Source organism: Cydia splendana, chromosome 5, assembly GCF_910591565.1.
Source record: "Cydia splendana chromosome 5, ilCydSple1.2, whole genome shotgun sequence".
Lineage (NCBI taxonomy): Eukaryota > Metazoa > Arthropoda > Insecta > Lepidoptera > Tortricidae > Cydia > Cydia splendana.
Window position 1 is genome coordinate 15,823,242 of NC_085964.1, and position 15,632 is coordinate 15,838,873.

The 15,632-nt window shown below is 37.8% G+C and overlaps 1 protein-coding gene across 6 annotated transcripts in view; it reads right to left on the reverse strand.

Annotated features, from left to right (window-relative positions):
• LOC134790831 (protein ultraspiracle homolog) overlaps positions 1-15,632 on the reverse strand; it is a 52,593-nt gene that overhangs the window by 19,896 nt on the left and 17,065 nt on the right. For all 6 annotated transcript variants that reach the window (XM_063761798.1, XM_063761793.1, XM_063761795.1 and 3 more), the window contains one exon: positions 10,825-11,029. In XM_063761798.1, the coding sequence (XP_063617868.1) occupies positions 10,825-11,029 (205 nt within the window). The remainder of the gene's footprint in view (positions 1-10,824; positions 11,030-15,632) is intronic.

Here is a 15,632-nt window from a genome sequence, read left to right on the forward strand (position 1 = left end):
TTATAGGTTTTGGGGGGCGCAGATTTAGAAAATGATAACCATTTTGGATTCCAAAATGGCGGCCATGCACTATGTCATAAAAGTCGTCATGGGTGTCGTTTTATAGGTTTTAGGGGGCGCAGATTTCGAAAATGATGACCATTTTGGATTCCAAGATGGCGGCCATGCACTATGTCATAAAAGTCGTCATGGATGTCGTTTTATAGGTTTTAGGGGGCCCCGATTTAGAAAATGATGACCATTTTGAAATCCAAAATGCGGGCATGCACTATGTCATAAAAGTCGTCATGGGTGTCGTTTTATAGGTTTTGGGGGACGCAGATTTAGAAAATGATAACCATTTTGGATTCCAAAATGGCGGCCATGCACTATGTCATAAAAGTCGTCATGGGTGTCGTTTTATAGGTTTTAGGGGGCGCAGATTTCGAAAATGATGACCATTTTGGATTCCAAGATGGCGGCCATGCACTATGTCATAAAAGTCGTCATGTATGTCGTTTTATAGGTTTTAGGGGGCCGCGCTTTCGAAAATGATGACCATTTTGGAATCCAAAATGGCGGCCATGCACTATGTCATAAAAGTCGTCATGGGTGTCGTTTTATAGGTTTTGGGGGGCGCAGATTTCGAAAATGATAACATTTTCAATTTAAAAATGGCGGCAATGCACTATGTCATAAAAGTCGTCATGGATATCGTTTTATAGGTTTTAGGGGGCGCAGATTTCGAAAATGATGACTATTTTGGATTCCAAGATGGCGGCCATGAACTATGTCATAAAAGTCGTCATGGATGTCGTTTTATAGGTTTTAGGGGGCGCAGATTTCGAAAATGATAACATTTTCAATTTCAAAATGGCGGCAATGCACTATGTCATAAAAGTCGTCATGGATATCGTTTTATAGGTTTTAGGGGGCGCAGATTTCGAAAATGATGACTATTTTGGATTCCACTTTTATGACAAAATACGTAGCCGCCATCTTGGATTATAAAATGATCATCGTTTTCGAATTCTGCACTCCCTAAAACCTATAAATCGACATCCGTGACGACGCAAGTTATCTTTATTTTCAGATCTAACAAATTGCTACAGAATACAAAGGACAAAAAAGAAGCGAGGAGGTAATGAAACAAGCAAAAATACAGATGATTCCTCGACGCAATTGGGTGATTCTTAAATTGTGTCCAGATTTTTTTTGTCATAAAAGTTTATATTTTTCACATATTACTCTCACAAGTTCCGTGACATTTCGACCTTGTAATTTTTTAAGTAAATGTTTTTGTTTATCTATGAGGATCTCACTAGAATAGTATAATCAAGGTATGTTTATATTTGATGAATGAAATAGTAACGCAAAAAAAATATATATTTGTGTCTTATATTCCTGCCGAAGACTTTTATTTTACCTTTTCCTTCTACACAAGTTTGGCCAAGTAATAAGAATTTAGGGCTCTCAATTTTATTTTGACTTCTACAACAGTAAAGCTACGAGGCCATGTTTGGTATCGTTTTCGTATAAATTCGCAGTACCAAATTTAGTTAAGGTATCACATTGACACCATTCCGAAGTAAAAACATATAAACTTATTAAAATACTTTCTTTTAAACTCCTCTTCACGCTTAAACTGCTGAACAGTTTTAATTTAAATTTGGTACACATATATTTTGAGTCCCGAGACAGGATATAATAAGTTATCTCAAAAATCATCCTTTAAAGGTGTGAAATGAGGTGTAGGGGGGAATTCAGAATTGACTTCTTGAAGTTAATACTGTTTAAATTTAGGTTTGAAGTCATGTTTTTTCATCATTTTTAACTAAATCAAAGATGTAGACCATCCCAAATTTCATATAAATCGGTTCAGCGGTTATTGATTTCCCGTACAAATTTCCACGCCACTTTTCACACCTTCAAAAGATGATTTTGGTTATAAGATCTATCCTATGTCCTGTTCCGGGACGCAAACTATTTCTATACCAAATTTCAACGAAATCGGTTCAGCGGTTAAGCGTCAAGAAGAGTTTCAAAAAAACCGGCCAAGTGCGAGTCGGACTCGCGTATTAAGGGTTCCGTACATTAAGTCCGACTCGCGTTTGACTGCACATTTCTAATAGGTTTTCCTGTCATCTATAGGTAAAGAACTATTTTGTGTATTCAGACGGACATACATACAGACGCACGAGTGATCCTATAAGGGTTCCGTTTTTTCCTTTTGAGGTACGGAACCCTAAAAAGATTTATTTTTATTTTGTGGAATGGTGTCAATGTGATATCTTAAATGGATTCAGCACCCCAGATTTATACGAAAACGATACCAAACACGGCTTAGCACCTTCACTGATATAGATATATCAAGATAAAATTGAGAGCCCTAAATAAACTTTCAAGAGCGGATATCTCAAAAACTATTCAACATATCGAAAAAATTGACTGAATAAACTTGTAACAAATTAAATTAACTTTCATTTTGTATAAGTGGCCATGTCGCTGAGATGCATAGTTTCCGAGATAAAAATCAAAAAACGGGAAAATGGGACCTTCAAAGCCCCCTCTCTCCCCCCCGCTCAAGGGCTACGGCCGGGGACTTTTGATATGTTCACCTCCTAACTTGTCAAACCGAGTTACGGAGTCAAAAATTGTGTTCCGAGCATTTCCCTCTACAACTTTTGGAGCATTCGTTGCCTGACCTAAGTAGCTTATTGAATTTCTTTAAAAACTTTTCTGTAAAAGGTTGACGGGTGTTGGGTGTTTATATGGTTTCGGTCGATTATTATCATTTGCATTGCCCATGATGACTTACTAGAATTACGAGCACACGAGACACTAATAGTAGTTTGACAAACCTTGGTTTTCAAGAGGTATTTTATATTGACATTTGCTGTCACAAATTTGCTGTCAGATTTAGTCGCAAACCGCACGCAAAGTGCACACAAATGTGTCGACACCTTGTTACGGAAAAGTGTAGACACGGCGACGACACTTTGTTTCGAAACAATTCTAGACACATTGTGTGGACTCTGTTACGACACATCTGACATTTAGTTACCACTTTGTGATTCTGCGACTGGAATGGTTATATGGGTCGTGCCAACAGCGCGTGTGGCCTCATGTTATGCAATAAAAATATCATTTTTGTGCAAATGAACGGTACCCTAAAATAATTAAATCATCTCCGGTTTGAGAAGGGTTGGGACTGATTGCGTACGCTGCAGTCGTCACGTAATCTCGCCGACCGCTTCGAAAAAACCCATCCTATCCGGTATTGGTTAAGATAAAAAGATAAACGAGTCGAAGAGAAACAACGAAACGGGCAACAATGCAAAACGAAATCAATTTATAGTGCCGTGCGTACTGCGAATTGAGTATATTAATAGAGGTAATAATGGGGAATCGTGTGAAATTGATTCGATTAATTGAGCACGAGGAAAACTCATCGTTAGCATTCAGCCCGAACCGCGGGCCTTTTTTGCAACACGTAAATTGCCCAGACGCCACCATCTCGGACTGGGTTTCATTAAAGCCTTGGACATTACGCGGGTTTTGCAAGAACGTTGATGATTATCAAGAAAAACTTTCACTTCTGAGAATTTAAATGACAACTCGTACATACATCATGTTATTGAGATAGCGAGATATGTCCACCCTCGTAAGAGCCGTTGCCATTATTTATTTGGTTTATAATAAATAAAATATATTTAATTATTGGACTTAATTCAACACAGTCGTGATTTTTTCGTGTACTCAAAAATAAGTATGCCCATAAACTCTCTACAAGTACACTTTACGATGTAATTAACGCAGCCTAATTAAAAAACTTATTATTTAACCAATGTTTAAAAATAAATCAGAGTCATGAGTAGTTTCAATTTTTGGTCGGACGAATTAGTCGAGTACTTATGCACTACTCAATTAAATAATAGTATGATGCATCTTGCGTCATAAAAGCGCTACTAAGTACTAATATCTTCGCAAAAATCTTTGGCGAGGCCTGCACAGCCAAGTTCCATGATCCCGACCTGATGTTTGATGCCAAGACTTGGATTCGATCACAAAATGCAGGCGAGCATGCAAAATGGCCATAGAGTTAGAGTACGTAGACTTCTTGCTTTATAATGTACAAACACTCCGGTCGACTTTGGCCACTTCCTAATTTGTCTCTTTCCAAACTTGTCCACTTCCTAACCTGTCTCTTTCTTAACATGTCAACTTCCAAACTTGACTTTTTCCTAACTTGTCCACTTCCTAACTAGTCTCTTTCCTAACTTGTCCACTGTATAATCGTTCCTAACTTGTCCACTGCCTAACTTGTCCACTTCCTAATTCGCCTATCAAATTTTATATTTTCCGAGTGCAATGACTGTCACTTACAGAAAGACAGACAGACGGTTATGACGATAAGGATATATATGTCGTAGTCAGATCGTATAATCCGCCGTATTACATTACGGCTAGCCGTTTTCAAAAACAGGGGCGTTTTGAAATGCGGCGGTTCGACGATTAGCCGGCTTGTCATTGCGACACGTTCTTCAATAAGGCGGCCTACGTTTAGCCGCATCGTACTACTATTTTAGATTGTAGAGTGACCAGTTCTTTCGGTCGCCTACGTAACCGGAGTTTGACAAATGTTTGCAATTTAATTTATTTTTACCATGGTCCCACCGCACTACATGTGTTTCTTTTCCAAAACATTTCCTTCACAACTTAAATAGACGGAGCCCCGCAAGCGGGGCTCCTATTTCTGGGCCGTTTGCCCCTCGTGCATCTGAAGCTACCTAACGAACCTAACCTACTTACCTACCTACGCTTTTTTCCCCAAAGTGTAATGTTTTCACGGACGTCTCACTAAATCAATAGGTAGGTAGGTTAGGTTCGTTAGGTAGCTTCAGATGCCCGAAGGGCAAACCGCTCAGAAATAGGAGCCCCGCGAAGCGGGGCTCCGTCTAGTTAAGTTGCGAAGGAAATGTTTTTTGTAAAGAAACAGTCCGACGAACTTCAGATTTGATGGACACCCCAGCGTTTGTCAGGCAGCGCCACGAGTGTTAAAAATGGGAACTAAAAACTGTCAAAGCGGCGGCTAATGACTCGCTGTATTACATTACGGCTAGCCGTGTTGAAGAACGTATGGCGTCGAATACATTCCGGCGGATTCTCATTCAGCCGCATTCAATCCGGCTAATCGTTAAACCGCCGCATTTCAAAACGCCCCTGTTTTTGAAAACGGCTAGCCGTAATGTAATACGGCGGATTATACGATCCGACTGCGACATATATATAAGGTTCTACGAGTATTTTAACCATTTCGGCTCCTAAAAATCGTGTAACTTACATTGGGACTTGAAACTAAGTCCTGCATGGATGTCAGTGTGTTGTCAGAAACATATTTATGAATTAGAAAAGTATAATTTTGCCTTTTATCAAATCACATAATTTTTTTCAGATATTTTGCGTATTAAGTTATCCAAATAACGGGTACAAATAAGAAATCCCTATCACCGTTATGAACCCTGGCAGGGTTGACACACTCTTTATTTCATTTACGCGAGCGGAGCTGCGGGCCCGTCTAGTTACTAATATTTCTTTTGACAAAAATATTTTGATATAATATTAAATAAATATTTGCCGATTTCGTTGAAGAAATGTGACGTCACACCAAGGGGGAGGGGTTTGCCAAATGTGACCAAGTGTGACAAGGAGGGGGGGAGGGGTAAAAAAACCTAGAAATTCGTGTGACGTAATTAATGGATGACCCCTAAGTAAGAAGTTAAACAGTCCCCGTACCCTCAGGGCGGTGACAAATAAGCATACAGTCCTTCTGTTGGCAAGCAGTCACTGTACACTATAGGGAGCTGACTATCAAGGAAAAGGATGTTGTAGGAATGAACAAATTGGGAAGTTTGCGATTCTGGAAATGGACATGTTAGGAAATTACGAATAGGGAAGTGATAATTTAGGAAGTAGTCAACTTCGGAATCTATAAAGTGACAACTTAGGAAAAGGACGATGTTGGAGTGGACGAATTAGGAAGTGGACAAGTTTGGAAAGAGACAAATTTGGAAGTGGCCAAAGTCGACCGGAGGGAAACAGACATTCCTCGTATTACAAATGGCATAAGGTCCACCGATGTACAGTTAAGAGTGTGGGCGATGGTACTCTATGTGAGGACGCAATTGTGGTACTCAAATTTCTTGATTCTTTAAATACTATACTAGTATGAGCTATTTAATTAGTATTAGTAGACGAAATTAAATAAGACAGCCAGTAAATATCAAACATACAATATTTGTCTGACGCCCACGTCATATACCTACGTAAACATATATGAACAGATAATACGGGATTAGGTCATAGATAATACATAAATATAGTATTATTCGCAAAAAAGCTTCGTGATAAAAATAGCGCACACGCGTTCTGTGTGCCACTGCCAATTGAACAAGTTTACGAGTAGACATATAGTACATATACTTACATATTATGTATTTTATACTAGATACGAGTATGCCTCCGTACTACCGTAAAAACACGGCCCGTCGGATCGGTGGGCCGTCTGCTCACATATTCAACCACCATCGCGAATCATAACCGTCGCGAGCGCAGACTTCTGGCCTGGGGTGTGAGATTTCGGCGGTTCCAGGGAATCTTTCGAATCCTATACCGAAACATGCGACGCAACAGAAAACTGTGTCGCTGAATTTTGTTAGTTTACTTAGTTTGTAAGCCTATAGCCTTAAGTTGCCCCATAGTAAATTATATTTGTTTTATTTTATTTATAATGGAAGGTTCGGGTTAATGTGAGTGGCGTATCTGTGTAGGTAAATTCGGAACAATATCGAAGTTGATTGCGATCATTATTTATTAAAGGTAATAGATGTACGAATATAATGTCCAGTAACCAGCTACTTGAATATCGCCTTGTCAATAAGAAATCGAAACGAGTAGTAGTACGTACAACAGTGTACTAGGAATCGAAACGAGTATTCGTACTCTGTTATTCCACGATCGACAGATCGGCACATATTTGATCTCTTCATGTCAGCTTTGGAGAATACATTTATAATGTACTTATCATTGTACACCTTATATTACTCGTAAAACAAAGTCCCCCGCCGCGTCTGTCTGTTTGTATGTTTGCATGTTCGCGATAAACTCAAAAACTACTGAACGGATTTTCATGCGGTTTTCACCTACCAATAGAGTGATTCTTGAGGAAGATTTAGGATTTATTTGTTAACTCGTGCGAAGCCAGGGCGGGTCGCTAGTATAATTTAAAATATCTGGTGAAATAACGTTGGTTCCACTGAATTGTCGGAAAATATTAAATTCCCTTCAGGTGGCAATATTCCTTAATATTGCTATTGTGTTTGTATTGTTGGATATTGAAAGGTGAAGCGGCTTAAAAGGAATCTTTGCTATTGTTACTTTCTCTCAGGTAATTTTTTCCAAAGGGCAAATTTAAATATCACAGAGCTAACGATTATTTTGTAAGCTTGTTCTAAAATAAAAACACATTTATTTATTTCACTAAATGAGACAATAGGGTATTTTCCTACTAGTCAAATCAGTTACTTTTTTAGAACTGTCAAAACGATTTGCTAATATGGAATTTATATGAAACATTACATCGTGACGTCACGGTCAACTCACCTACTTTTTATATTTCTATCCGATTTATTAATAGAACTTGTGTTTAAAAATTACTCCTCTCTGTGTTTTTCTAATAATTATCTGGTGCTTTATTTCATGCATGGTGTAAAATAATTTATTTTAAATACAGTATAATACCCTATGTGACATACAAAACTTTAAAATTAATTTTGGAACATTGTTTGATAAAACTCATTGGTATGTAATATCAATATTCTTAATTAATGGCGTTGCTGATATTTATGATGCTGTCAGACGTAAGTATTTAATGGCCTTATTTCTAAGGTATAAATTTGTTTGCATTTGCTTTAAGAGAGAGAAGCAAGTTTAAGTTTTATGGACGAGAATTAAAAGTTAACTATTACCTTCAACAATTGTTTAATTAAAAGCACTTTAATGGATCAAATCGGACGCACTAAGATTAATGCAGTAATTGTAAAACTCACTTTATTGTTACTCTAACAGTGCTATACTCAGATTTATTACAACGACTTTTACGATGAAAGAGAAGTATTACCTACTTTAAAAGGATCTTATGATTATTTATTGAGCAAATCTTTAAAACGCGAATTCAAAATATATATTTCCATCAAAACTTAACTCCGGGCCTTCTACAACATGAATGTCGACATAAAAAAATCTCAAGGTGAAAAGAAAATGTCTCATGCATGGAATTACAGGCGGCCGCCGGTCGATAGAATTGTAAATTGCTTTAATAATGTATAAGTTCAGATTCTATAAAGTATAAGTTGGAAACAAACGTATCGAATACGCGTATCGGCTCGGAGTCCCTCACAATCCGATTAAAGCGTTACAAGAACAATAACAAGGTGTAAAATCTTTAATTTTGCGCATGCCATAACCATAACGCATTATCATTTTATACGCCAGACTTGTAATATTACAATTTATCTATTTATGTATAGTCGAGCTCAAAATATACGTTTACACGTTTGCACCTTATTCCATTGTGATAAGACGAAAAATTTATAAATATTTTTGACATCGAATGTACATGTACACAGCTGTCTGTGGTGTCTAGTCTAGACGGTGCTATACATAGCGTTGTGCAGTAAATAAACACAAGCCTTATGAGTTACCATCTAATGTTGATTCTGGGTAAAAGGCTTTCAGACCAATATACATCAACTATAATAAGTTTCAGTGGCAATTTCAATGACTATTATTATAGATAGAGAATGCACATTTGAATTGGAATTGCTTCATTCCGAGATAAACATGTTTTGTAAGTCGCGTTGTAAATACGATACTTATTCAAGCTAAAATCAGATATTTAAAATTATTCTTCACGCGTACTTGTAATTCAATGACATCCTAATCTTCTCACTGATCTTGATAAAATTTGGATATACCTACGTGGGTTCCAGAATAAATAAAAATAGGCACACAAATTAGCAATGGAAAAAACTTATTTATCAGTCCAGAGTTTCCCAACCTTTTTGCGTCAAACTTTCCCCAGGCAATATTACATTTACATGCCCCATTTCATATGTTTGTTACAGATTTTTTTATTGGTATGCGATCCTAAAAGATTAGGAAGCTGTCAAGAACAAAAGTGACATTATGTATGTTGGCAAAGAAAAACCATAGTGAAATGTATATAGTGTTTGTTTACGAGCCGAACGTAACGAGCGTTTTCCGTAGGAAAGCGGCAAGATCTGAAGTGGAGGTATGTGCCAAACGGCGGCCCACCTATATCGTTCGCACGGCTGCGTTTTAATGAGCCGGCGGCGTTTACTCCTTATGTAATGTTTTGTCTAGCTGCTAATGACTGTCCTTTTCGTTTTGCGACCCGGTCCTGTGACGATAATTTAATTGTTAGGCCTTCCTCTTAAAATAGAAAGTACAACAGTTTTATAGAAAATGACGTTTTACGCAGCGTATATGGCTTCAACGGAATAATGAGAAATTACGATAAATTTGTTAATATAATTTTGCATTACACCAGTGGTGCTCAATCGGTAATACCCGAGAGCCTCTGCAACGGTCCGCAAGGACACCACGCCATATCCTTACGAATCTACTGACTTATTTCTGAGGCTTTAACTCTTAAGAACACAATCATTGCAAAAATCTTGGTCATACATAAAAAGATTGGAAGCCACTGTATTAGAGATACAGGTCTGTTTTCAAAATGAAGCAATGTCTCATCACAATGGAAGAATCCCACCAAACAAGGCGCCATTACTCATCCCAATATATTAAAGCCACTTCTGCAATGATTGGCAATCGGTCCACAAACATATACCAACGACACAGATAACTGAACCCTAAAATAAACCTAATTGCAACGAGATAGGGTCTACAAATGGTCAATTAAGTACGCCAGTATGTAACGATGATGCCATCATGAAAAACTATGCGCATAAAATTAAAATAATATTGATTACACGTTTAGCTATATGTGTTATGGTATTAAAATATCAAGACCAAGTCCGATCAGACTCGGTATTTCCATAATTTATTTTTGTCAAATTCTTGCATATCTATGCAATATGTTTACCATTACATCATGATTCGAAATTAACTCCGAGTATTTTAGGTATTCGACATAGTTTTGTTCCATACGTATAATATATACATATAAGACACGGAGCACCATTGTAGTTTTTATTCCGGATATATGCGCATACCCAAGGGATGTAACTTGTCGGGCGAGTACAATAGGATATATTTTTATCACAGAAATGTGGACGGTTCCCGAGAGATAGAACGAAAGCTAGCTAGCAGTTTAGTTTGATATAAGTACCTAGATTATTAGTAAATCTAGCTAGAACATGAACCATAGCATATTCTTTGCTTTGTTATATTCTAATATAGCGTGCTAAGCCTGCGCACTGTCACTGAGGAATTTTAGGCTAGTAGCTTTTACGCTCCGGCGCAACGTGCACGCACGGTGCACAGCCTCCTCCTGCTTCTTCAGCCCGTGTAACCTAATGCCTCGGACTGTAGTGGGGTCAAGATTTTAGTTTGTAGTGGGGTGATTTAGCTTTATGTTATGTGCCTTTCCTGTGCACATCATAAAATAAATGGACTTTAAGCTTTAATTTCCTCGACACTTTTACTTCTTACACGCTGTAGCTATGCTGGAAGCATCGGAAATATGTGTCCAAAATGTTATCTATATTGTCCACAGGAACGATTACGACTCAGCTATCTCACCTGTATACACCATAGTGTTTCCCCGACGCCCTATCGCCGCATATTGAGCACAGGTGCTTGGAGCCGCTGAGCGGGTGGTTGGGGGGGTAGTTCTTGAAGGTGGGGGGCGAGGTCGCGTCGTCCCGGAGCCCGTCCAGCATGGCCGTGTCGGGCTTCATCTCCGGCGGAGACATGGGCGACATGAACCCACTCTCCAGGTTAAGCCCTGCAACAAAATGTATAAGGTAAGCATACTGGCTGGAAAATTGCCTAAAGACGAACAATGGGGTTGGCCGGTGGAAGTTTTTAGCAGATGGCGCCATCATAGCTTGCCCCTGTCAATCCCTAGAAATGCGTCTAATTTTTGTTTTTTTAATACCCTGGATGCCAGCTCTTTAAGCCAAATCTCATAGAAAAAGGGGCAAGCTATGATGGCGCCATCTATGCAAACCTTTGAGAGTTGCCAACCCCATTTAGACAATATTAGAGTATAGATTACAAGTAGAGTCTGTGCGGAAAGAGAAGGGTCGTAGAATGTATGGGACCCAATACACTCTACGACTCTTCTCCTTCCTCACAGACTAACTATTTATAAGTTGACGAAATATCATTTGCGTTGAGCTAATATATCATATCTATGTAGAATAAATTGTATGGCGAATTGGTAGGTGCAAATTATAACTCCGTCAACTATACTAGGGCTGATCTAAGCCGGTAGTGGCAAATGCAATATGTGTAGCTTGCAAGCCAGAGGAGTGGGGGAACATAATGAATCGGTCTCGTTGATTTACTTTCCAAGGCGCCAGATTTAATTTTTTTTATTTAATGAAATCATTTTTCAGTACGTATGCCTTGCACAGTCTTTTTCTAACTGGATTAATTAGAGAGAGACGGGTCTATCGCGCGGGCGAGATACTGTCGCGCCGCTCTTGTGCTAAGCCACAAAGAAGGTTGCCTATTCCTGCTCTAAGCCAAGTATAGATGTCCAGCGAAGCCCAAAACTAGCTGTTACAGAATCAATTTTATTTATCCGATCCGATAGTACAAGTATTGATAAAATCGTAACATTACTAACATTTAAAGAGTTCAATCAAATCAAGTGTAAGTAAATATAGCCAACCATAAGCATTCCTATATAAATCTTTAATAGGCATGAAGGCTTAGATCATCTTACAAATCTCGTACTATTAAGTCTACAATGTCAAAATAACAAATCAAAATGTCAAATAAATTACTAGAAATTAAGCGAAATTTCGACCCAACGTCATCATTCATCAGGCACCGATAACTCTGGATGTTATTCAGAATATTAAGATAACACGCCCCGGTCGCGGCGACCATGTAAAAATGCATTGATAACAAACTTATCTGATAAACATAACAAAATATAGCTGATGACTAGCATCACTAGCATCAAGCGATGATTTTAGGTACTTATATAAATTGCGAGATTTGAGGCTCAGCTCAGTTTAGCACTTAGCATACGAGTAGAAATGTTCTAAATGAAATTACTGAGACGTGCTTTACGACTTCTAACTAAAGTAACTACGCTAAAGAAGCCCAACAGATGTAGGTGTGCAATTTCGTACGCTCCTTCAAAATTAAATTATAAATGAGAAAACTTTTTACTGACTCATATCTGAAATATCATAAAACTAACTAGAAAAAAAACTTTCGAGATGAATTGTAAACGTAATCCAACCTGTTCAAATATACATTTTTTAGTTCTGTAGATCACACAAATGCCACACCACAATCAAGACGAATCCTACGATTTGGGCTTCAGATCGTGCTTAATAAATAGACATATCGACATCACATCATACATACAATCGACATACATAATCTGTGTAAAGCTCCTTCATCAACCGTGTTAAAAAATAGCCCGTTTAAAAAATATGTGCATCGAGCAACCGGCAGGCAGGTCATTTTATTTGTGCAAAACAAATAAGTTTTTGAAATAAGTAAAAAAAAGTATCGGTGCCGGCAAAAGGACCGACAAAACTGGTCCACATGTCTGAGGGCTGCAGAATGGAGCATAAAAAGGAAATAAACACACACCCTCTCTGAAGCGCATTAGAAAGGAAACCATAATACAAATAGAAGCCTTTTACCGCGCACCTTTTGTTCACAAAAACACGCTTGTATGGCATTGCGTACGGGTTTAATACATGTGTTTACAGCTTCACATACTTACCTAATTTAAAGTTATACACTACAATATTTTAATTCGGTAAAATGTATGTTATTTATACTCAGAATCACGAGCTCTTTCGATACTAATAGGAGATAAAAAGTGTCCCAAGACTTTTATTTCCATACTGAGTAGAAAGAACATAAAATTTTTGAAAAACAGTGTAGAAGTCTAGTTGTACATTGTAGAACTTTAAATATAATGCCCAAAGTTTTTTAGTTTTGAAGTAAGCTTGCCTAATAATGGCAATTGAAAGAAATGATAATGAATAAAATATGCATATACCCAGTTCTCTATCTATGGATATCATCTGTTTATTTTTACCAGCGCAGAAGTAGTGATATGATATGATACTTTATATGGATATAGTAAGTGTCAATCACTACCTATATAGCTCTAACTCTAACTGCGTTTTAATAAATTGAATCGGATTTGTTTAAGTACTTTACATCTTTTGTTCTACAATTCCCTAACAGAAGGATTTACTTAATACACAGAATATTCAAAAATTCAGTGAACTCAGCTGCTTCGTAAGTAGATAACTAAATAAATACTCATTTACAGAATAGTTAATAAAATCTAAGCTAGAAATTAATAGAGCGCCTCAAATGATTCCGTTCAGCTGAAATTAAATATTGCTGGAGTCTTATGACGGCCCACGCCGGAGCTACAGAAGAAAATAATTTGTTTATTCACGGGAGGGCTCAGGGAAATCTAATATCAAACGATGTTATGAAAAATAAGACGCCCATCTTGATAATAATATAATAAAACCAACAATAAAGGAGAACATTTTTATCCCTGTTCGCACGTTTGGTGAAAAAATATAAATCGAGTTATCTGTTTATAAATATAATAAACGTCGGTTTATTAGCTTCACATATATTATTTATGTCTACTTTTGAAATGGAAATTGACATCGGTTTTGGATTGACATGTTGACATTATGGGAAATTCAATAAACGTTCAAACATCAACATTTTATTGTTTAGGCTTATGTTTATCATAAGGTAAATGACGTTTATAGTCACCATATTAGGCATGTTTTTTTAATACTACGTCGATGGCAAACAAGCAGATGATGATGATAAGCAGTCTCCGTAGCCTATGGAGGTCTGCAACTCCAGAGGTGTTACATGCGCGTTGCTGACCCTAACACTCCGCATCATCGTTGATGTAGGTTGGACATGGACACTGCAGCTGCGTTACTGTTGTGGAGTGGAATTTCTGCTGCGTCATTGACGTAGACACTGTCACAGTCAATTTCCTTAGTCACAATGAGTGACGGTCGTTGCTGCATTACTGCCGCGTATAGAACGTTCAATCAGTCACTAATTTTCTCAAGGAAATTGACAGTGCGTGGCTGACAGAACCCAAGTTAATGCCGCGCCGGCGTAATGCCGCTACAATAATGCAGCTGCAGTTGCCATTCGAATGTCACCTTAACATTCAATAAGTAAACCAAAATGTATCTTTCTATCGTGCATGGTCAGGCGTGGCTCACTCTGCGATTTCGTCGCTTTGCTACAGGTAATAGGTAGAGAGTGAGTCTTCTGTACCTGGTACTATTATTTATTCTGTGGCATGGTTTCAATTGTTTTAATTAAAACTTCATTAAATATGAACCTCGAGAACGAAATAATTTATTATTTTTATAACGTTTCAAAGTATATGATTGATTTATACTTAGGTAAAACGTGCGTATCCGGTCACGCACAGTTTTTAGGCGCCATCGCTAGGCATTTTATAGTCGACTTAATATATTTGCGTTACTTAAATCAATTCCCATTTGCGAGGTACGCTTAATTTTTGCGTATTGACGTACTAATAGTAATAGTAAGTAAGGAATGTATAGTACAGTCGAAAGTTTTAATTTATTACCCATTTTGTACCTTGTCACAGTGACAATAGTATGAGGTCTCTAGCGACTTTCATACTGATTGTCACTGTGTACGAAATGGGTCATAAATTAATGTATCCGTCGAGCAACAAAAAAATGTTGATATCAATTATTGAAATGAGAATTTCTTTTCTGCAGTTTCATATAATAGTAACATTTCGATACACAAGTTGATATTTTGAAAACAAGAACATATCTGAGAAAATCAATATAAGTATTGATTTAAGTACATGAATGAAGTGTGTGCGCGTGTGTGTGTGTGTGTGTGTGTGTGTGGTGTGTGTGTGTGTGTGTGTGTGTGTGTGTGTGTGTGTGTGTGTGTGTGTGTGTGTGTGTGTGTGTGTGTGTGTGTGTGTGTGTGTGTGTGTGTGTGTGTGTGTGTGTAAATTAAGGAACTTTCCTAAGGTTGTATGGTTGGCGGGAATAGGAGTCGAATGAATGCCTAAAATACATATTAATTCCTCAAACCTGCTTAGCCTCAAGAGCAAGGTTGATTGAAACTATATCTACCTATCCACCAAATTTTATCACAATCTGAGAAAAATAGAAAACCGGACAACTGCGAGTCGGACTCGCCCACCGAGGGTTCCGTATTTTTTTGTATTTGTATAGCGGCAACAGAAATACATCAGCTGTGAAAATGTCAACTGTCTAGCTATCACGGTTCATGAGATAAAGCCTGGTGACAGACAGACTAGGATAGGACAGAATAGAGTCCGGTTTTAACCCTTTGGG